At 41.6% G+C, this 23796-nt stretch overlaps 1 protein-coding gene across 5 annotated transcripts in view; it reads right to left on the reverse strand.

The window, feature by feature from the left end:
* bmp2k (BMP2 inducible kinase) overlaps nucleotides 1-22188 on the reverse strand; it is an 81551-nt gene extending 59363 nt beyond the window's left edge. For 4 of the 5 annotated variants that reach the window (XM_080191261.1, XM_080191251.1, XM_080191241.1 and 1 more), the window contains exon 1: nucleotides 21661-22188. In XM_080191261.1, the coding sequence (XP_080047387.1) occupies nucleotides 21661-21826 (166 nt within the window). In that variant the 5' untranslated portion in view covers nucleotides 21827-22188. Of the gene's footprint in view, nucleotides 1-21265; nucleotides 21284-21660 lie in introns of all 5 variants that reach the window. The other variant, XM_080191270.1, reaches the window with a different exon arrangement.
* Between the last annotated feature and the right edge of the window lie 1608 nt (nucleotides 22189-23796).

The following is a 23796-nucleotide window of genomic DNA, read 5'->3' on the forward strand; positions in this document are numbered from 1 at the left end:
ATGTATGTTTGTTGGTCAGGACTTGAGATCTGAAGTACAATGCCAGCGAATCATAGAACCCTACAATGCAGAAAGAGGCCCTTTGGCCCATCAAGTCTGCACTAAACACAATCCCACCCAGGCCCTACCCCCATATCCTGACATATTATACCCACTAATCCCTCTAACCTACACATCCCTGGACACTAAGGGGCAATTTCTTAGCACGGCCAATCAACCTAACCCACACATCTTTGGACTGTGGGAGGAAACTGGAAGTACCTGGAGGAAACCCACGCAGACACGAGGAGAATGTGCAAACTCCACACAGACAGTGACCCGAGCCAGGAATCGAACCCAGGACTCTGGAGCTGTGAAGCAGCAGTGCTAACCACTGTACTACCGTGCCGAACATTTCAATATTCACCACAATCAATTTCAGAAAATCTGGTTCATTGTATCAACACTTAAAACATTCGAGGCAACAAAAAAAAAATCAACTATGGAGTAAACAATTTGTTGTAAATACTCCTTAAATATGTTGCTCTAGCAATGAAAAAGGAAATTTGTTATCTCAGAGTGGATCAGAGAAACTTGAGCTATACTTTTGAATAAAGTCAGACAGTGGCAACGCAAACAGTAAGACATATCTGGAGGAACCTTCCGGCCATTCACACTGGTGGAATTCTCTAGTCCCACTGCTGTGAATGATGATTTGGCTAAGTACCAAATTCTCCGTCCTCACTTGCAGCCGCAACAGGGTGTGAACGGCCAGAAGATTCCACCCATCATTTAAAAATCACAAGGAATGTTCTCCCCTTCCTCTTTTTACAACACTCTTCCCTCATAACCCCAGCGTTTTCAACAAAATGCAATTATTTATCCCAACTCTTAACTGATACGGTGGCACAGTGGTTAGCACTGCTGCCTCACAGTGCCAGGGACCTGGTTCGATTCCCAGCTTGGATACTTTGTGTGGGCACTGCATGTTCTCCCCATGTCTGCATGGATTTCCTCCAGGTGTTCCAGTTTTCCCCCACAGTCCAAAAGACATGTTGGTTAGGTACACTGGCCATGCTAAATTCTCCCTCCGTGAACCCAAATAGGCACCAGAGTGTGGTGACTAGGGGACTTTCACAGTAACTTAACTGCAGTGTAGATGTAAGCCTATTTGTGACACTAATTTTGGCTGAGATCAAGTGCAGTATCAACATGCTGTGCTTGGTTGAAGTCATTAGGTTACATTTTAGCTTCATTTGAAGCAATTTTTAAAACTGGCATCTCGGCCTTTTGGCTAAGATGCAAATGAGATCAAGCCTTGGAGGAGGAACTATGCCTACTCCAATCAGCTTAGATCATGTAGATCAAGCCCAAGATAGGAGGTGAAAGCCCCGTCTTGTCAGCTTGGATCGGGAATGTCTCAACTTGTTGAGACTCTGAATTGGACTAAAAACAAAAATTAAATAAACTTTAGAACTCTAACTGAAGAAGGTTCCTTGTGCTCTAATCCAAAACAGCCCAATTTCAAATCAGCATTAGCCGTTGATTACTCATGTTATAGTAGTCATGTGACATTGGCTTTTCCAACTTGAAATTGTTTGAAACCCCATGTGTAGAAAAAAAAATTGCAGCTGAATGAATAGCTAAGGTTAGCTATTGTCTGTTATGACTGCTGTTTCATTCAATGGTAGGGTTCAGAGATTGGCTTGGCGAGAACAACAGGTGACAAAAGATGGTACAATATCAAGAAGTCTTTGAATAATACATCAGAGAAACTGAAACTTATTTATTCAGTTTATCAGCATCTTAACAGACTTCAACAGGCAACAAATGTGGAAATAAGTTACAGAACTCAATGTGGCTCACTGGAAGGATTTTTAATGTGCTTTTAACAACTTAGTTCTCCAGACATAAGCTTGGGATACTTGCTGTCAACACTTTTCATTAACATTCTAGAGAAATTGTGCAGCATAACTTGATATCATGTTTAAATGAATAAAGTTAAGCTTCACTGCAGCTGGAATAAAAAGTAGAATTGAGGGCTACAGCAAATACTACTGAGCAAATATTTTGTGGATTAGATTGGGTTCATGTACATGCTACTCCAAAGAATGCAACTAAAAAACATACAAACAAGATCTTCAGTTATACTACACACTGGTCAGACTGTGTACAGAGTTTTGGATTTATGTTGCATATTTGTAATTATCCTGATAAATCAGATCCTGCTGGAAAGATGCCAGCAACAGTGATCCTAAAATTGATGAGTAACAGAGAAATGACAACTCTAAGAATAGAGATAAATCAAATAAAAGCAAGAGGGAAATTTCTGCCAGCGCACTATTAAATCAGATTGAAAAGGCAAACATATTATGGTGTTTAAAAACAAACCGGAAGAACAAAATAAATTTATAACTGAGATTAAGAAGATTTTCTTACTGAAATAAGACCATAAAACCAAAAGATATAGGAACAAAATTATGTCATTCGGCCCATCGAGTCTGCTCTGCCATTCAAGCATGGCTAAGTTTCTCAGTTCAATGGTCTCACCTTTTCCCCCGTAACCCTTGGTCCTTTTACCAATCAAGAACCTATCTCTGTCTTAAATGCACTCAATGACCTGGCCTGCGGCAATGAACTCCATAGATTCATCACCCTCTGGGCGAAGAAATTCAACCTCAGCTCAGTTCTAAAGGGTTGTTTGTCTCTTTACTCCGAGGCTGTGCCCTTGGGTCCTAGCCCCTCCCACAAATGGAAACATCTTCTCCATGTCCACTCTGTTCAGGCCTTTCATTATTCTGTAAGTTTTAATAAGATCACCCCTCATCCTTCTACACTCCATCAAGTACAGACCGAGTCCTCAAATGCTCCTCATACATCAAGCCTTTCATTCCCGGGATCATTCTTGTGAACCTCCTCTGGACCCTCTCCAAGACCAGCACATCCTTCCTTAGATAAGGGGCCCAAAGCTGCCCATAATATTCAAAGTGTGGTCTCACCAGAGCCTTATAAATTCTCAGCTGTAGATCCCTAATTTTGTGCTCCAGTCCTCGAAATAAATGATAGCATTGCATTTGCTTTCCTAACTACCAAAGCAATCTGCAAGTTAAACTTCAGAGAATCCTGAACTATGACTCCCAAGTCCCTCTGCACTCCTGATTTCTGAATTCCCTCCACATTTAGAAAATAGTCTATGCCCCTATTCTTCCTACCAAAGTGCATGACCTCTCACTCTCTCACATTGTACTCTATCTGCCTTCTTATCTTCCGTTGATTACAATGATAAGAGCAAGAGCAGAGCAATTGGTTGGGGAGTATTTTATTCGCATTCCTCCTTATTTTTAAAATACTGGCACAACTTATTGGTAAGGTTTTAACCACAGTAGTATATCTTATCAGCAGCAGTAAAATTTAATAAAGATAAATAAATATAAAGAAAAATCACATCTGTGCAGTGAAGAAAATGTACAACTTTCAGTTGTAGCTGGTACTAGTTTCCATAGTATTAGCGAATATATTTTTTCCCCCAATTGAAGCTGGTGACAATTGTATTAATATACGAATGATTAAGCATTTTCTGGAACTCATTAAGAAATATTCAATGCGTATCAAATGTCTTTCATCTTATTCAATGGGTCATGGTTAGTACACATGCTTGAATTCAGCCTTGTAGTCCACTGAGATGAAGGAGGGCCACTCATGCAGTCCACACTAACTTAGGTTGATTACTGCTTTAGACACTTGAATCGAACAAGAGTCTTCACCACAATCCAAAATGTGCAGGCTAGGTGGACTGGCCATGCTAAATTGCCCAAGATGTGTCCCAAGATGCATAGGTTAGATGGATGAGCAATGGGAAATGTGTGGGCTTATGGGGATAGGGCCTGGGAGTTTGTGCAGATGCAATGGGCTGAATGACCTATTTTGCACTGTGGTGATTCTTTGATTTGATTATTCTGAAACACCTACCTCCAAAGCTGATGCTCACCTGCAGATAAGTGACCCTAAAGAAGACAAGGGTTAGTCCCCTTTTGCACCACAGAGGAATTAACCTAGTTTGGTAAGTGGCATTTAGGTCCATTCAAAAAAAGAATAGTTTCCACCTGATCACCATAAAGAACCTATCAAAAAGATGATCACTGAAGATTTTCCTGAAATCTATGAAAGACCACAGAATCTTGGGAGGAGACTGTAGGTGAAAATATAACTAAGTGATTGCAGTCTTACTGCAGTGAAGCAACGTATATAGTTCTCCAAAACAGGAAAAAATTATATTGGAAACTCACTGATGCAAGAAAATACCAATTAGGAGTAGACTACTCAACCCTTCGAGCCTGAGATCACGTTTGATCTGGTTGTAACCTCAATTCCATCCTCCTGTGACCACAATAGCTTTTAAGCCGTTTGCTTATCAAGAATCTATCTACCTCTACCTGTAAAATATTAAAAGATTCTGCTTCTGCCATCTTTTGAGGAAGTAAGTTCCAAAGACTCTTGGCCCTCAGTGAAAAAAGTCTCCCAGAAGAGGAAACATCTTTTCCACATCCACCCTGTCAAGACTCCTCAGGATCTTGTATGTTTCAATCAAGTCGACTCACTGTTCAAAACTCCAGCAGACACAAGATTAGCTTGCCCAACGTTTACAATCCAGGTATTAGTCTAGTGAACCTTCATGGAACTGCTTCCGGCATTGACATCCTTCTTTAAATGAGATCAATACGCTACACGTTCCTCCCAATGTGATTCGCCGGGGTAGGGGTGGGGTGGGGTTCCACACAGAGTATGGTGGGTACTTGGAACACACTGCCAGAAGAGGTGGTGGAAGCAGTCACATTAGCAACATTCACGAGACATGGTATATCGTCTTTAATAATAGCCCCATTTTCCCTGTGATAGACCTTAAGCTAACTGATCTGTAGTTTCCAGCTTACTGCTTCCCTCCCCTTTTGAATAAAGGAGTTACATGCCCTATTTTCAAATCTAATGGAACCTTCCCCAAATCAAGGGAATTTTGGAAAATTTAAACCAATGCATCAATTATCGTGCGAGCCACTTCTTTTAGGATGAACTCTATTTGGACCTGGAACTTAACAGCCCACGGTAGCTCCAATAGTTTGTCATGTACCACTTCTCTGGTGACTCTAATTTTCCCCAAGTTCATCTCACCTTTGCACTCCCCATTCTACAGTTATTTCTGGAATGTTACTTGTATCACTTATGGTGAATAGAGGCGCAAAATAATGATTCAATTCATCTCCTCATTTTCCATTAGTTCCTCAGACTCACTTCCCGGTAAGACTAATGCCCACTTTGTTAACTCGTTTTTTTTTAAAAACATCTAAAGAAACTATTATCTGTCCTTATACTTCTAGTTATTCTTTGCTCGTAGTCTTAATTTTTCCTTCTTTTGGTTATTATTCTTATTTCAGAGTACATCATCAAGTAGAAGATACATCTGTACATTGATGCAAACAGCTTCTTGTTCAGGGATCATATGGATTGCGTGCTTCCATAAAAACAAACTACAACTAATGATGTCTCACAAAAGTACTTAACAGGAAACCGACAAAGCACAAGCTACCAACAAGAAAAGGAATTAGTCAAATCAAGGAGATATTTAAAAACAATTGTAGGAAGCAAAAATCAAAAATTAAGACTCCAGCGTCAAGAGATCACTGCTCCTGCAACCCTTTTTAAAAAGTTTCAGCCCCTGCAAGAAGCAAATATAGCATCATTCTCATGAAAGATGCAGGATGCAGAGCTTAATACTATTAATATGAGATGCTACAGAATCAGGTATTACTGGTGAAACAGTAACAAATCTGACATCAAATTTTTCAGTCCACTTCAAATTTGCAAATGTAGAAATTCTACACGAGTACAGAGCTTCTCATTTGTGATACTGAAAGCATGATCCGAATTTCCACAAATTTCAAATATGATAGCGAATGCTTAGAAACTGAAATGCTTGCACAACACATTCAAGCGAGTCACTTGCAAGGTCGCGCAATCAATAATTTCTTACAAAACCGCCACAAAACTTTCTGCATGCAATAGTCGAGTGTTAATCATGAAGATTCAAGAACTGTAGAAACAGACAAGAAAAATGAAATCTGAGCGCTATACTGAAAATGCACGCTTCCATAACATTTTTTGCAAAGGATTCTGCGAGCTTCAGTCAAACCATCGACTCAAATGAACCAAATTCAACATTTTTAAACTACCCACTACAAAGTTAAAATTCATCTTCCAAGCATGTTCTTAACTTTTTCAAAAATATGCAAATGAGTTTTCTAAAACCCAATGTTGAATATGTAAAACCGTTAAATGAACTTGCAGTAGTCAGAAAAATTATGAATATCCTCTTCCAATATACAGCACAGTATAAAATTTTGAAATATTAATTACATCCCTAATAAAATCAAAATAGAATTTGGGAATCTGTTCAAAACAGGTAAAAGTTCTTAAGGGAATCTTCTACCTATTTCCAGACTAGAGAATGTGGAAAAAAAAATTAACAAACCAGGAAAGAAAATTGTGGAAAACTAGCTCATGATCCTGCATTGTTCAGAAAAATGGAACTATGCCACATGGTAATTCAGTTCTGGCGGTGAAAATCACAAATCAAAGCCTCAATCATGTGCCTGCTGACAAAGAAACCTGAAAACCTTTCAAAACAAATTACATTTTTATCATAAAAAAAATTACAACATGACTTGCCAGTCTTCTCTACCTCAGAAAATACTTGTCATTTTTTTGGATTAATTGGTTAATACAACTAAAATGAATTTGAAACAATGTACTTTACTATAGATATTGAAAAAAATAAAATTGGAGTAGTTTTTCAGTGAGTCAGGCATCATTCCATGTACAATTCTTATATATTCTTGTAACATAAATTTGGAGCTTTTTCTTTTGTACAATATTGAATGCAACTAGATGTGATCATTGCATTTTACGACACAGAGCAGACAAGTAATTAAACATCTTGAAATGGCACGGTGGTATAGTGGTTAGCACTACTGCCTCAACGCCAGAGACCCAGGTTCAATTCCGGCCTGGGTCGCTGTCTGGGTGGAGTTTGCACATTCTCCCCGTATCTACATGGGATTCCTCCAACAGTCCGGAGATGTGTGGATTAGGTTGATTGGCCATGATAAATTGACCCTAGTGTCTTAGCAGGGTAAATATGTGGGGTTACAGGAATAAGGCCTAGGTGGGATATGGTTGGGCAGACTCACTGGGCTGAATAGCCTCCTTCTGCACTGTGTGGATTCTATTCTATTAGCAACAAGTAATTCAACACTAGTTGAACTAGTTAAATTATTGGCAACAATTGTTTCTTTCTTCGATTACAAATATCTTGCAAAATTGTTCATATAAAATTCAAAGCAAGGTCAGAATGTAATGGCTTAACGTAATGTAATGTAACAGATGTTTGCTGTTTGTTTAGAATATCATTGAATAAGGAGAAATTAAATTATGCCCAAACATCCTCATGTAATTTGGGACAGGGAAGGTGTTGAAGCAAGCAGATCTAGCAGTCCAGTAAAAGTGTCAAATGGACTTGAAATGTTAACTGTTTTTCTCTCCACAGATGCTACCAGACCTTATAAATTTTTCCAGCTTTTTGTTTTTGTTTCAGATTTCCAGCATCCGTAGGATGCTTTATTAGATCTAGGAGGAAATTAGCCAAACTTGTTGTCAGGACGTTCTTGCTCTAGGGACAATTGCCGAAGGTGGAAATGAGTCAATCACAGACTGTTGTTATAAAGAAAGGAGCAAAGTAGAAAGTGTATCCATGGCAGTGCAGAAAGCAGGGATCTATTTAAGCTGGCATTCACCAAGCTCCATGCTATCACTGTGGCTGGACAAGGAATGGGGATAGCCTGATCAGCTAACTGAACAGAGAGTGGGTAAGAACAGATCAACCATTAGAACATAAGAAATAGGAGCAGGAGTAGGCCATCTAGCCCTTCGAGCCTGCCCCACCATTCAATAAGATCATAGCTGATCTGAAGTGGCTCAGTTCCACTTTCCCACCTTCTCCCCATAACCCTTAATCCCCTTGCCTATCAAAAACCTATCTACCTGCGTCTTAAATATATTTAGCGAGGCAGCCTCCACCACTTCAACGGGCAGAGAATTCCAGAGATTCACCACCCTTTGAGTGAAGAAGTTTCTCCTCAACTCTGTTCTAAACTGCCCCCCCTTTATCCTGAGGCTGTGCCCTCTAGTTCTACTGTCCTTTCTGAGCGGGAAGAGCCTCTCCACCTCTATCCTATCCATCCCATTCTTCATCTTATACGTCTCAATGAGATCTCCCCTCATCCTTCTAAACTCTAACGAGTACAAGCCTAGTTTATTCAGCCTCTCCTCATAGCTCAACCCCCTCAACTCCGGTATCAGCCTAGTAAACCTCCTCTGCACTCCCTCCAAGGCCAAAATATCCTTGCGTAAGTGCGGCGACCAAAACTGCACACAGTACTCCAGCTGCGGCCTCACCAGTGTCCTATACAGCCGCAGCAAGACCTCCCTACTTTTATATTCAATCCCCCTCGCTATGAAGGCCAGCATCCCATTCGCCTTCCTGACCACCTGCTGCACCTGCAAGCTGGGTTTTTGCGACTCATGCACAAGGACCCCGAGGTCCCTCTGCACCGTAGCATGCTGCAGCTTTTCGCCAAGCAAGTAGTAGTCCTTCCTACCATTATTCCTACCAAAGTGGACAACTTCACACTTGCCAACATTAAATTCCATTTGCCAGTTCCTGGCCCATTCGCCCAACCTATCTAGATCCCTCTGCAGACTTCCCACACCCTCCGCACAATTTGCCGTTCCACCAATCTTGGTGTCATCAGCAAATTTCGACACCATACACTCGGTTCCCTCCTCCAGATCATCTATATAAATGGTAAATGGCTGAGGCCCCAGCACCAACCCCTGGGGCACTCCATGAGTCACCAACCGCCAATCCGAATTGCACTCATTGACACCCACTCTCTGCCTCCTATTTGACAGCCAATCCCCTATCCACGCTAACACCCCAACCACAACTCCATGCCCCCTAACCTTCTGTAACAACCTCTTGTGCGGCACCTTATCAAATGCCTTCTGAAAAATCAAGAAAGACACATCCACCGTTCTCCTCTTTCCACCGCACTAGACACATCCTCAGAATTCCAATAAATTTGTCAGACACAACTTCCCCTTAACGAAACCGTGCTGCGTCTGCTCTATCAAACAATTCCCCTCAAGATGCCTCGCTATTTTCTCCTTGATTACGGATTCAAGCATTTTACCTACAACAGACGTTAAACTAACCGGCCTATAATTCCCTGCCTTTTGCCTGCTACCCTTTTTAAACAACGGCGTAACATTAGCCGTTTTCCAATCTTCTGGCACTTCCCCGGAATCCAGCGAGGTTTGGAAAATAATCATCAAGGCATCCACTATCACCTCCACCATTTCTTTCAGAACCCGTGGGTGCATTCCATCCGGTCCTGGGAACTTGTCCACCATGCCTGTCTGTTTCTGAGGGAAACCAAGAAACTAAAGCACAGGATAAGTTGTCACTGGTGTAAGTATTACTGAACTGCCTACAACATAAATCAAATAATAAAGTGCAGTTGTTTTAGATCATTGATATCAGAGTAAACTTCTGAATTCTGGTGATAGGAACAGCCTACGACGGCAACTTCCAGGTGTTGTTGTTCTCATACATCTGCTGCCCATGTTCTTCGAGCTGGTAGCGGTCATGGGTTAGCTAGGTGCTGTTCAAGCAGTCTTGGTGAGTTACTGCGGTGCATCTTGTATATGATACATCACTGGTAATGTTGAGGTTCTTTAGTGATGTTGGAGCCACACTCATTCAAATAAGAGCAGAGTATTCCATCACACTCCTGTCAGATGATGTTATGGAATTGGAACTAAACAGTCTTAGTGATGGAGTGGATATGGGGTCGTAGGCTCCTCTCTGCATCAAATCCAACACTAAGGTCGGCAATAGTCTGGTTGCCAGAGATGGAAGCTGTAGCCAGTAAGTTAAGTTTGTTGTGGAACAAAAACAGTGGCTTTTTTGGTCCCAATATTTAGTTGGGAAAAAATTCTACTCATCCAGTTTTGGACATAAGAACATGACAATTCAGAGGCTGTAGAGGGGTCATGGAATAGAGTTGATTATCATCAGCTTGTAAGTGGAACTTGATATCGCAAGGAGTGAAATGTGGATGCAAAACAAGGTCAAGAATAGATCTTTGGGAAACTCCAAAGGTAATCCTGTATAATTAGGAAGAGAAGCCATTGCTAGTGATTTTCTGATTACAATCCAATAGATAAGAATGGAACCAAACATGGGCCGATCCATTAAGCTGTACAATAGAAGGGGAATACTAGAAGACAGTACAGTCAGTGATGCCAAAGGCTGCAAAAACAAAGCCAGGGACCCTGAATTGAAGGAATTCAGATACAGAATTGTGGAAAAGATAGGTATGATTTCTGGAGATGATGATATGTTCCAAGTATTTGAAATAGAAAAGGCAGATTTGGAGATCAGAGCATGATCACACGACTCCTGAATAACGTGCTAAATACATAGAAACTTCCTCATCACAATTAGCCTTAACACTTGATATTGGAGTAGTTCACATAACTATCTTTGTGACACTTCTGGTCTAAATCATGTTATTACTGATATGCATTCATTGAATATAACAAATCTCTCTAATCTTACTTCAGCAATCAAACGTCCAATACACACATCTCCATAATGCAGTCAGTTCTCAGAATATTATTAAGAACATAGGAACAGAAGTAGGACATTTAACCACAGTAACTACTTTCCTCCTTCAATGGAATCATGGCTGATCTAATACTAGCAATATTAAATCTCCTCTGCCTGTAATACTTTTGAGTACTGGATCTCTTTGACACTTTATGGAATATTTCCATTCAGTCTGCAAGTATGACTCCAAACTCCCAGTCATCTGTCACTTTAATTCTCATTTTGCTTTCACGTTGACCTGTGTTCTCAGCCTCCTGCATTATTCCAATGAAGCTCAACATAAACTAAAGCAACAGCACCTTAGCTTTTGACTAGGTACTCTTCAGTCTTCTGGACTCAGTTTAACAGTTTGTTCCATTGTTCTTTGCAGGTTTTGCTTTTGGTCCCATTTTTGGTATTAGACAGTAGTAGTCCATCATGCTGCCGTTCACACCTCCTCTAGAGGTATCCTTTCTTTATTTATTTGTACAATTATGACTCTCACTGGCCTTGCACCACAGCCACTTTGTCATTTTAATTTCTCCTCTCCCCAATTTCTCTTGCTTAAAAAAAAACTTACTGTATTTCTAACCTCAATATTGATGAAAGGTCATTGACTTGAAGTGTTAACCCTGCTTCCCTCTCCACATTTGCTGACAGGCCGTGCAGTATTTCCAGCATTTTCTGTTTTTAGTTCTAAAGTTTCTGTCTGAACTTAAAAAAAAATCAAATTTAAGTTTATTCCTTTAAAGATGGTAGATATACCAAGTTGTGCAAAGAGAGCCTAATAAGAATGGTACGGAACAGCACTTGGCAAGTTTTCTGTACCAAATGCTGAGAATGAGATCTTTCCGGGGCATTCACCACATTTCAAAAATCCTTAGTCATGAGAAGTGCTGAAATGTTTTGATGTAATATGGTAGGGTATAAATACAAATGTGGAGAATACTATAGCCTCAGATTTTACTTCCTTACAAGACTTCCCTATGGTGCCTGAAAACCACCTACAGCGCCTGACTTTTCACGTGCATTACTGTGAGATGAGTGTCACTGGCAAGGCCAGCAATTACTAATCATTTTTAACTACCCTTAATATGGTGGAGAGCTGCATTTCTGAACCACTGCAGTCCAAGTAGCATAGGTACACTCGGTGATAATAACGGAGGTGCTTCAGTGACAATGAAGGAACAGTGAGAAAGCTCCAAATCATAATGGTGTGTGACTTGAAAGCAACTTCCAGGTGATAGTGTTTCCAGGTTTGAAAGATGCTGACAAAAGGAGCCAATCAAGTAGGTTGACTTCGATGGTATTAAGCTTCTTCTGCAGTAATGCTGGAGTTGTATTCTCCCAAACAAGTGAGGAGTTTCTCATCATACAGCTGGCTTGTGCCTTGCAGATGGTGGAAAAAACTTTCAGGAATCAAATGGTCCGAGTCATTCCCCCAGAGTACTCAGCCTCTGATATGATTTTGTAGCCAAAATATTTGTGTGATTAGTTCAGTTAAGCTTTTAGTCAATGGTGACCTCCGCCCCCGCATTTGATAAGGATTCAGGATGATGCAACTAAATATCAAGAAATGGTGGCTAGATTTTCTCTTATCGAAGATGATCATTGCCCAGCAGTGTCAACTAATAATCCATCCATGTAACAGCCCAAACCTGATCGTTGTTCAGGTCTTGCTGCATGTTGGTATAGACTGTTTCATTATTTGTGTAATCATGAGGAAATACACTCATTTCTGACTTTATGATGGATGGAAGGGCATAGATAAAGCAGCTGAAAAGATGGTTGTACCTAGGACACTGCCGTGAGCCTCTCAGATCATAATCCTGGGATTGGAATGATTAGCCCCTTTGTTTGTGCTAGATATGAGCCCAGGCAGTGGCGTTTCCCCCAAATCTCTCAGATTTCAATTTTATCAGGGCTTCTTACCGTCACGCGTGCTACCTTGATGTCAGGGCCATCATAAGGCTCTGGAACACATCTTCAGAATTATGTCTAGGGTGCTGTCAGAACTTACAGCCTTTACTGTATCCTGTGCCTTCTGTCATTTCTTTATTGTGGCTTCACCAAGTTGACGGCATGTTTTTAGATATATCTGGTGCACTAAAACACATGGGATTGCAGATAATGTCTTAAGATGGATAGAAAGCTGATTCGCAGATAGGAAGCAAAGAGTTGGCATAAATGGGTCTTTTTCTGATCGGCAGTGACTAATGGAGTTCTGCAGGGATCTATGCTATGACCTCCAACTGTTCACATTATATATGAATCATTTGGAAGAGGGAACTGAATGTATTATTTCCAAATTTGCAGATGATACAGAATTTGGGTGGGAGGGTGATGAGATGCTTCAGCATGATTTGGACAGGTTGAGAGTGTGGGTACCTGCATGGCAGATGGAGCATAATGTGGATTGATGTGAAGTTATCCAATTCGGTAGCAATAACAGGAAGACAGATTATTACTTGAATAGGTGTAAATTGAGAGAGATGGACACTCAACAAGGCCTTGGAGTCCTCGTGCATTAGTCGATGAAAGTAAGCATGCAGGTACATCAGGCAGTAAAGAAGCCAAATGGTATGTTGGCCTTCATTATGAAAGGATTTGAATACAAGGATGTCTGCTGCAACTATATAGAGTGCTGATGAAGCCACACCTGAAGTATTGTGTGTAGTTCTGGTGTCCTTATCGGAGGAAGGATGTCCTTGCTATAAAGAGAGTGCAGCAAATGTTTACCAGGCTGATTCATGGGGTGGCAGGTCTATTGTATGAGGAGAGACTAAATCGGTTAGGATTATATTCACTGGTGTTTAGAAAAGTGAGAGGGGATCTCATAGAAACTTCTAAAATTCTAAGAGATTTAGACAGGACCGTTTCAGAAAGAATGTTCCCAATGGTGGGGGAGTCCAGAACTATGGGTCATAGTTTCAGGATAAGGGCAAATCTTTTAGAACTGAGGTGAGGAGAAATTTCTTCACCCAGAGAGTGGTGAATGTGTGGAATTCACTACCAACAAATGTAGCTGAGGTCAAAACATTGTATGATTCCAAGAAGAAATTAGGTGTAGCTCTTGGGGTTAAAGAAATCATGGGATATGGGAGGAGGTGGGAGGAAATAAAGAATATTGAATATGATCAGCCATGATTCAGATAAATGGCACAGCAGGCTTGAAGGGTCAAATGGCCTGCTCCTGCTTCTAGTTTATGTTCTCATATATGGTTCATTGCACAAGTTTTGGTCCACTGGCTTGGAGGTAATGCTGAGATATATACTGGGCAATTAGGTTACAGGTTGTGGTGGAATACAATTCTGCTGCTGATGCTGACCTAAAGCACTTCACGAATGCCAGTTTTCAGCTGTTGGATCTGCTCTGAATCTGTATCTTTTAACACAAAGTACAAAGCTATCAGGATTTCAAATTGCTTTCGGTGAGACCCACACTCCTGGGGAGGAGCAACTAACGGAGCAAGTAAGAGAATAACACCTTTTGCTGGAAAAGAAAGGCAAGCCTGACAACAACCCTCTTGTCTAAGGAGTTGCTTTTGCAATGACAGAACTCACCAATTACATAAATGGAACTCAAGCCACTTCATCTAAAGTTCAGTCATCATCAATACATCACTATCGTTCACTTACATCCCAAACTTCATCTCTGATGAAAATGTTAAGGAAATGTTTCATTTTAATGTTGGAGAAATCCTTATTGTCATCCCAAAAAGGGAAAAAAATAATTATTAGAAGTTTAAAGCCTGGGTTGGCTGTAACTCCAAAGTATAGCGTGAAACAACTGGGACAGGAAAAGCAAACTGAAATTTCTGCTGAAAAATGAGCTCAGTAAGGCCTCATTATAATCAATACCCTCTTCCTCCAGAAGGAGGAATACAAAACCATATTGTATAACCCCATATGTACAGAGGGATGCAAACAAATGTTCTAGTTGAAGATCAAGAGCCTCAGGACATTCCTGGGAATTAATAGATTCCTATCAGTCGTCCAACAAATTTCGAGGCTCACCTCGTCACTTACGTTGGAGCTACTGGGGACCTTCCACCACTGTCTGTACAGCCTGTTGTATGTCTATTTATGTTTATTGATGTCTCCTTTTACATCCACAGGCGATTTGTTGGCCAAAGGATCTGCCTTAATCTGGCGTACATACAATTCCCTAAATTTTCATCCCCTTTATTGTGGAGTTCCACTAGAGGTAGATAAAAACGAATAAGGCACTCACTGAGTGTGTTAAAATGGGCGGCACGGGCTTGTAGGGCCGAAGGGCCTGTTTCCTGTGCTGTTCTTTGTTCATATGAAGGCATCCTAGATTAAAACAGCAGCACTTTCTGGAGTATGTAACTGTTTGACTGAAAAACCCAAAATGGATTACCCATCAATGCATGCAGAAAACTTATTCCTGCTGAACAGATCAGTGCTTTTTCAAATTGGTGGCGATGATCATCTGCCTAGCACCAAGACACCAAACACCTGAGGATTAAAGGGTGAACCCGACTGAAGTTCAGAATTCCAAGTGCGGCTCATAACCAGTCTTGAAAATCTTCACACAAACTCTGAATTCCAGACTCAAACAAAATCAGCTGTACTAGATTCCTATGCACACTCCGTCGGTTTAAAGTACTATTGTCACCAGAACTTGTTCGACGAAAATTATGTTCAAATTTGTACCTCCTCGAACAAAAACAGGCAGCCTTCATAACTTGTCACCATGGGTGGTTCTGCTAAGCAAAGTCAGCAACATTCCAACAGCTCACAGCTAATATGCAAAGATAAATCTAGAAAATAGAAGTACATGTGGTGGGAAGAGCAAGCACAAGAAATCCAACAATATGCTGAGCATCACGTGATGCTTTTGAGGTCAAATGAAGAAAAGCCCGTTTGTTGAAAGAATCGTGGTTCACTTCTTAAGAAGTGACAATCAACACTGAAATGAAGATTTTTTGTAACAACTCATAAGAACATAAGAAATAGGAGCAGGAGTAGGCCATCTAGCCCCTCGAGCCTGCCCCGCCATTCAATAAGATCATGGCTGATCTGAAGTGGCTCAGATCCACTGTCCCACTTTCTCCGCATAACCCTTAATTCCCTTGCCTACCAAAAACCTATCTACCCGTGTCTTAAATATATTTAGCGAGGTAGCTCCACCACTTCAACGGGAAGAGAATTCCAGAGATTCACCACCCTTTGAGTGAAGAAGTTCTTCCTCAACTCCATTCTAAACTGCACCCCCCCTAATCTTGAGGCTGTGCCCTCTAGTCCTGCTGTCCTTTCTGAACGGGAAGAATCTCTCTACCTCTACCCTATCCATCCCCTTCATTATCTTATACGTCTCTATAAGATCCCCCCTCATCCTTCTAAACTCCAATGAGTACAAACCCAGTCTATTCAGCCTCTCTTCATAGTTCAACCCCCTCATCTCCGGTATCAGCCTAGTGAACCCCCCTCTGCACTCCTTCCAAGGTCAAAATATCCTTGTGCAAGTGCAGTGACCAAAACGGCACACAGTACTCCAGCTGCGGCCTTACCAGTGCCCTGAACAGCTGCAGCAAGACCTCTCTGCTTTTATATTCTATCCCTCTTGCTATAAAGGCCAGCATCCCATTTGCCTTCCTGATCACCTGCTGCACCTGCAGACTGGGTTTTTGCGACTCATGCACAAGGACCCCCAGGTCCCTTTGCACCGTAGCATGCTGCAGCTTTTCGCCTTTTAAATAGTAATCCCTCCTACTATTATTCCTGCCAAAGTGGATAACCTCACACTTGCTAACATTGTACTCCAACTGCCAGGTCCTCGCCCACTCGCTTAGCCTATCTAGATCCCTCTGCAGACTTTCCACACCCTCCACACAATTTGCTTTTCCACTTATCTTTGTGTCATCAGCAAATTTTGACACCCTACGCTCAGCCCCCTCCTCCAGATCATCTATATAAATGGTAAATAGTTGAGGCCCCAGCACCAATCCCTGCGGCACTCCACTAGTCACCAACCGCCAATCAGAATAGCACCCATCGATACCAACTCTCTGCCTCCTATTAGACAACTAATCCTCTATTCATGCTAACACCTTACCCCCAACTCCACGCCCCCTAACCTTCTGAAGCAACCTTTTGTGCGGCACCTTATCAAACGCCTTCTGAAAAAATCAAGAAACACCATATCCACCGGTTCCCCTCCGTCCACCGCACCAGTCACATCCTCACAGAATTCCAATAAATTCATCAGACACGACTTCCCCTTAACGAATCCGTGCTGCGTCTGCTCTATCAAACAATTCTTCTCAAGGTGCCTCGCTATTTCTTTCGAATATGAATCCACAGTGGCAGTTTTATCCTCAGTGCCGTGATAGAATCCGCGAGAGAATTGCAACAAGCAAACTTTATGAGCAAAGATTTCAGATGAAAAAGAACTCCCCCCCATCCCCCAACTTTGTAACTACCTTCAACAGGGAGAGAAGTCATGCAGTCGAAACTATCAAAGTATTTCCAAGACATGAAAATTCCTGAAATGCATTCTTCTGAATCACCTAGAATCTATGGCTAAGAAAATCCCGTTAGAAGTCTCACAACATCAGGTTAAAGTCCAACAGGTTTATTCGATAGCACAAATCACTAGCTTTTGCAGCACTGTCCCTTCATCAGGTGAGTGGGAATTCTATTCATAAACAGGGCATACAAAGACACAAACTCAAATTTACAAAATAATGGTTGGAATGTGAGTCTTTAAGGTATGGACAACGTGAGTGGAGAGAGGGTTAAGCACAGGTTAAAGAGATGTGTATTGTTTCCAACCAGGACAGTTAGTGAGATTTTGCAAGCCCAGGCAAATCGTAGGGATTACAGATATGAACATGAACCTAAGATCCCAGTTAAGGCCGTCCTCATGTGTGCGAATCTTGGCTATCAGTCTCTGCTCAGCGATTCTGACCTGTCGTGTGTTGTGAAGGCCGCTTTGGAGAATGCTTACCCGAAGATCAGAGGCCGATTGCCCGTGACTGCGGAAGTATTCCCCAACAGGAAGAGAACACTTTTACCTGGTGATTGTCGAGCAGTGTTCATTCGTCTGTTATCGTAGCATCTGCATGATCTCCCCAATGTCCAACGTCTTGGGGCATCCTTTTCTGCAGTGTATCAGGTAGACAACATTGGCCAAGTTGCAAGTGTTTTAAGGAAATCCTCCCAGAGATGAATGCAGTATCGGCTTTCCAGAGGAAACACCAACATGATCTTTGTTGCCAAACAAATTCATAACTAATGTTGAGAACAACACCAGGAACTCTTCCCTGCGTTTGTTGATCAGATCAAAGCATCAGTGAGGCTCAGTGGACTACACTGCAAAGATCTGGATGTCCAAAAGACTTCCTCACTTTCCTGCAATTGATCCGTAATATCACTACAACTCTCAAGAAGTAGTTCTGAAAAAAATATCCATACTGATACATAGCAAGGCAGTGTGACATCCAACATACTATTTGCAATCTACTGATCTAACAGTGGCTAGTCACTGCAAAGATCAATTGCCCTCTGGTGTCAGCATTAAAATCCTCAACTTCTGCGGTCTGTGCCAAATTTAAACTGACCACCACAGAATTAAATGTTTTACAGTTTGCAGACGGCTAACACATCATTGCCCACTCAGCATCAGACTTGAAAACCACTTGATCTCTTCAATTCTGCACAAAACTTCGATCGATTCTTGAAAGCTGACAAAACAAAAATCATCCAACACATGGTCAGCCAAATTTTCCACTTCCCAGATATGGTGAAGGAGAGACTCTGGGACTTGCTGAGCATTTCCCAACAACACGGCTCAATTTCCATACTGGCTGAGGTATTTGTGAAGTTTCACCTCAACCTTGTCTCTCGAAGATGTGGTGATCCTCAGGTTAAAATCACCAGGATTAAGCCCTCCCCTTCAAAGTGGGGAGCAGCCTATAGTTAGTTGGAACTATGGTGACTTTAACGTTACAATTTCTCTAGCGCTCGTGGATGCAGCAGAAAGCCACGGATGATTTCCATGTTCAGGGCACATTTTGTCTGGTAACCTTTGATGTGTTGATGCCACTTTGACCCCTCAGATCCAAGCTTTCCCCTTAAAGGCTCTACTCCTTGTCTACTTATAGAGTTGCCCCGTCTTTTCTTCAAAGTTTTATCCTATCTCTTCTTGATCCTGGAACTAATTTCAACAGAAGCTAGGCTGACTTTCAAACCATACAGAGATGTTGCATGAAAACTATTAGCTTTTAACAGACAGGTTTCTGAAGTACAGATTCTCTGTCCATCTCCCAACTGATTGCAAGGCACTATAAAATTCAGGCTAGTGCACGTACAGTAGAATTAACAGGTATGAAAATAAGCTCATTTCCTCTCATGCAATTAATTGTGCCCATTATTCCACCATCAGGATGCCAAGGTAAGTCCTCCTGTGCAAATAACCTACCACAGGGATTGTTTCTCACTCAAGCAGACTTTGTTAAATTTCATCTCATATCCATTCAACAGTAACCATATTTCAAAAGCATTTTGGTTTTTTTTAAACAGCAAGCTACATTCTTCGGTTGCAGAGAGAATGTAGGGTGCTGTATAAAAAGGCTCTTACAAATTAAACGCTTGTGCAAGACCAAAAGATCACTACAGCAGCATGCCCAAAATACATTACAGGTTTACCTAAGTTCTCGCTGCCATTTTATTCTTGGGAATATACGATTGATAATTCATTCAATTCTCATAACACTCACACAAAGCTCTCAGTCAAATGCGAGTTTTTTGACACAATGTATTTGCATCTATATTTTAGTGGGACATAACTAGGCAGAAATTGGAAAACTGTGAAGGCAGCTCCAAGTCTATGAATAGTGAGTAACAGAAGTCAAGCACAATTAGAAATCAGCCAAGTCAAGTTAATCCCTGGTACTGTCAAACTTTTGAATGGGTTTACTTTGCATTAAGTTGATCTTTCTCTATATTCTAGCTATGACTGTAACACAACATTCTGCACTCTCTCGTTTCATTCTCTATGAATGGTATATTTTGTCTGTATAGCACACAAGAAACAATACTTTTCACTGTATGTTAATACATGTGACAACAATAAGTCAAATCTAAAGAAGAAAAAACCCTAAAAAACATTTATTGCAGAAGAAAGTAAGAGCTATTCAAAGCTGACAATGTCAAAGATTGCAACTTTTTTAGGCTTGTGAAACAAAAAGTAAAATAAGGGGACTTTTTTCTCTTCCCCTTTCACAAAAATCCCAGACATTTTATATCACTAACTGATAATTTTCTGGTAAAGCTCTGCATTAGTCAGAGTTCAAAGTTTCTGAACAATTATGTGGATAATTTTCAGAAAAAAACATTGTCTTAACAAAAAGGGGAAGCTTATCTGATAAGCACAGATCAATAACTTTTGACATCAATATCATATCTTAAACACTGGAAAATCACCCCAAGACACCTCACAACAAAAACTAACAAATGAAAGATCAGTCAGGTAATCAAAATCTTAGTGTAAAAAGATGAGTTTTAAAAAGATCTGAGGGAATTAAACATATAGCTAAGAATTTAATCTATTGAGATAAATAGATACAATATGTATATTAGTTGAAGAAAGTTTAGTTATCAACTATGATTCGATCTTGGCTAAGATACAGGCAGCAAGATCTGGATGTGCAGCAAGTTATGGAAGGTGGATGATGGGAGGCTGGTCAGGCAAGCGTTACAATAATCAAGTCTGGAGATAAAGGCACAATTGAGTTTCAGCAGCAGCAAGTGCCAAAGGTCAGCAACATTATCAATGTAGAATTAGACAAACTTTGCATTAGAGAAAATTAGGCTGGAAGTTGTGGACCAAAAAATATAGTGAGTTGCGTTATAGCCTGGTTATTAACTACAGAACTAATCACTATACAATGCTCAGGAATCATTTTAATTTAAAAAACAAGTTTGTGTAGAACAAGAAAGCTATTTGTCAGATTACATGAAACTAGGTTATAATAAATAGTTCCTACTTAAATTTGTTCAAATAAATTTGATTCTGTGCAATTCGTGATCAAATAAATAGCTCCCTTGCACTTAGCTTTGACTGAGATACAATGTTACATCTACTATATTCCAATGGTCACTGTACGTACCATGCAAAGTGAGTTGTGAAATACTGTAACAATTCAGTTTTGCAACTACATTTCTTGCAAGTATATATCCTTTTGCCAGAATCGTACCAACACAAACACTGTCAACTTCCACTTGTCAGATAATTTTGGCACTTAATCACCAAAAGGGGGAATTCCCATAATACAAGCAAATTTAACACGCTTCAGACCCAACAGAAAGATACACATCCTGTCGTAGCACTTAGGTCTGTTTTACAGCAATGTTTACCCCTGTTATTATACAATAAAAGGCACACTGACTAACATGCTGCGCACACATACATTCTTCAGATGTACTTGCTAGGTTTGATTTGCACGTGCAGGACTGCAAGAGAGGAGAAAGAAAACTGAAATTTGTCACACTTACATTAAAACACACCGCTGGCTAAGGGATCAAAAGAAGACAACATTAAAATAAAACTCGACACAGAGCATGGGGCAAACGGGTAATAAAAAAAGGGAAGTGTCAAAAGTATCTACAGTTCACACATGACAGCACCACCCTATCCCAAATCTTACCTTTTTGGGGAAAAAAAGATACTACCTGACCCTTAAAAAGGGGATTTCGTAGATTAATATTGTTGAAAATAACGGGATAAAATCTGAAGGTGGAAATGTTGCAGGGTCCGGTCAGGGTTGTGAAGTGAGAGATAGGGGACTGAACTGGGGCAGATTCCGCTTCATCAAAGAGCCTTTTCCTCTCCCCCCCCCCCCCCCCAGCCACCCATACAAACGCCAATTTGCCCCCCATCCCACACACACCTTCGGCGAGCAGCTCCTCCACCGTCACCTGGTAACGGCCCACGCTGAACACTCTGCCCAGGTAGTTACTGGTGCTTCCCATCGAGCCGCCACCACCTCCTCCTCCTCCTCCAGCACCGACATAACCCGCTCCCTCAGGCTTCGAGATGCGGGAGAATTTCTTCATGGTCTCGCCCAGCGGATTAGCAGCCTTGCCGACTGGAGCGAAGCGCAACAAGCAGCCTGGCGTCCTCTGTTCCCCCCCACCGTTGGCGCTTGCAGAGTGGACTTGGAAAGGCGGCCAGGGGCAGAGGGGGGCGGGGGGAACCAGCGGCCGCGAAGCCACCCACCCAGCGGCTCGCGCAAAGAGACGCGGTCTCCTCCCAGGCGCTGACTAGCAACCTAACGACATCGCGTTCCGCCGGGCAATTCAAATGGTTCTAAATTCCGTTTCCAGATTCCATCCTGTTGAAGTTGGCACTTGGATAGGCCGAGACCCGCTCGAGACACAGAACGAATGCTTCGGCCCCGTGCCTGCTTCTATTTACCCAGCATACTCTGACCCCACAATCAACCCGAACAGGCCCAGCTCCCGCCCATACCCCGCACCCCATTGGCTGCGCCCCTGTCACTCCGCCCACCACTGCCAGCATCTCCGCTGCCGATTGGCTACTGCCGCTGTCCGTCAGCCAAAGCGTCGCGCGCTTTTTCCGCCGTCAAAGTTGGTCGTGACGCGGAAGAGTGCTGAAGGTTGTCTCTATGTGTGTGTGTTTTTCTCTCGTGTCCCGCAGGGGGGTTAAACCTAACAGCCTGAAAGTGCCAGAAAACAAAAAAAAAGTTTTACAACAGTTAATTCGGACGAAACGAACAGACAAACCTTCCTAAATACATAGGGTTTTGAAGAAAGTAAATATTTTGGAAACATGCTGGGTGTGCAATTCACTGGACACTCCTCGTAACTTTTTAATAACTTGTTTCTCAAGCTGTAATTTAAATCTAATTAGAAGAACCGAAATACTTGTTTTCTTCAAAACGCATAGTAAATTTTGAAGAAGTGCATTTCGGTGACTTTAAAATGTGAGTTTCAGGTGCAGATCAGATTTATTTTGAATGCCATGCATGTTTTAGCTTTGGGGATGGATTATCCAGCTGCCATAGAATAACATGCATGCAGTTACATATCTATCAGATTTACAGCTCTTGTTTTTCAAATTCTGTGGTGACTTTTTTATGTTCCATTTGTAACAGGACATTGCTACGTGATCAACATTCTTTTCAAAAATGGACACCTCATTGGGAGAAGTGGAATGAGATAGTCTGTGTTTTCGATTTTGGATTAGTGGCTTGTTTTTTAATGGTCTAGCGATAAATTAGATGCCATAAAGATCTACTTTTATTATTTTACATACTGTTTCACCTGAAGTGGGGTGGATCATAGACTGAACATAGAACACTACAGCACAAACAGGCCCTTCGGCCCACAAGTTGCGCCGATCACATCAATACCTACCAATCCATAGACCTATCTATAACCCCCAATCCCATATACTCATCCAGAAGTCTTTTAAAAGACCCCAGCGAGTTCGCCTCCATCACCACTGACAGCAGCCGATTCCATTCACTCACCACCCTCTGAGTGAAAAACTTTATCCCTAACATCACCTCTGTACTTGCTTCCCTGCACCTTAAATCTGTGTCCTCTCGTAGCGACCATTTCAACCCGGGGAAATAGCCTCTGAGAATCCACCCTATCTATTCCTCTCAACATTTTATAAACTTCTATCAGGTCGCCTCTCAACCTATGCCTTTCCAGGGAGAAGAGTCCCAGCTCCCTCAACCTATCTTCATAAGGCATGCCTCCCAATCCAGGCAACATCCTTGTAAATCTCCTCTGCACCCTTTCAATAGCTTCCACGTCCTTCCTATAGTGAGGCAACCAGAACTGCGCACAGTACTCCAAGTGGGGCCTGACAAGGGACTTATAAAGTTGCAGCATTACCTCCCGACTCCTAAACTCAATCCCTCGATTAATGAAGGCCAGTACACCATACGCCTTCTTGACCACATCCTCCACCTGCGAGGCCGATTTAAGAGTCCTGTGGACCCAGACCCCAAGATCCTTCTGCTCTTGAACACTGCTAAGACTCCTGCCCTTGA

Source organism: Carcharhinus amblyrhynchos, chromosome 1, assembly GCF_965287045.1.
Source record: "Carcharhinus amblyrhynchos chromosome 1, sCarAmb.v2.hapA, whole genome shotgun sequence".
NCBI classification, from domain to species: Eukaryota; Metazoa; Chordata; class Chondrichthyes; order Carcharhiniformes; family Carcharhinidae; genus Carcharhinus; species Carcharhinus amblyrhynchos.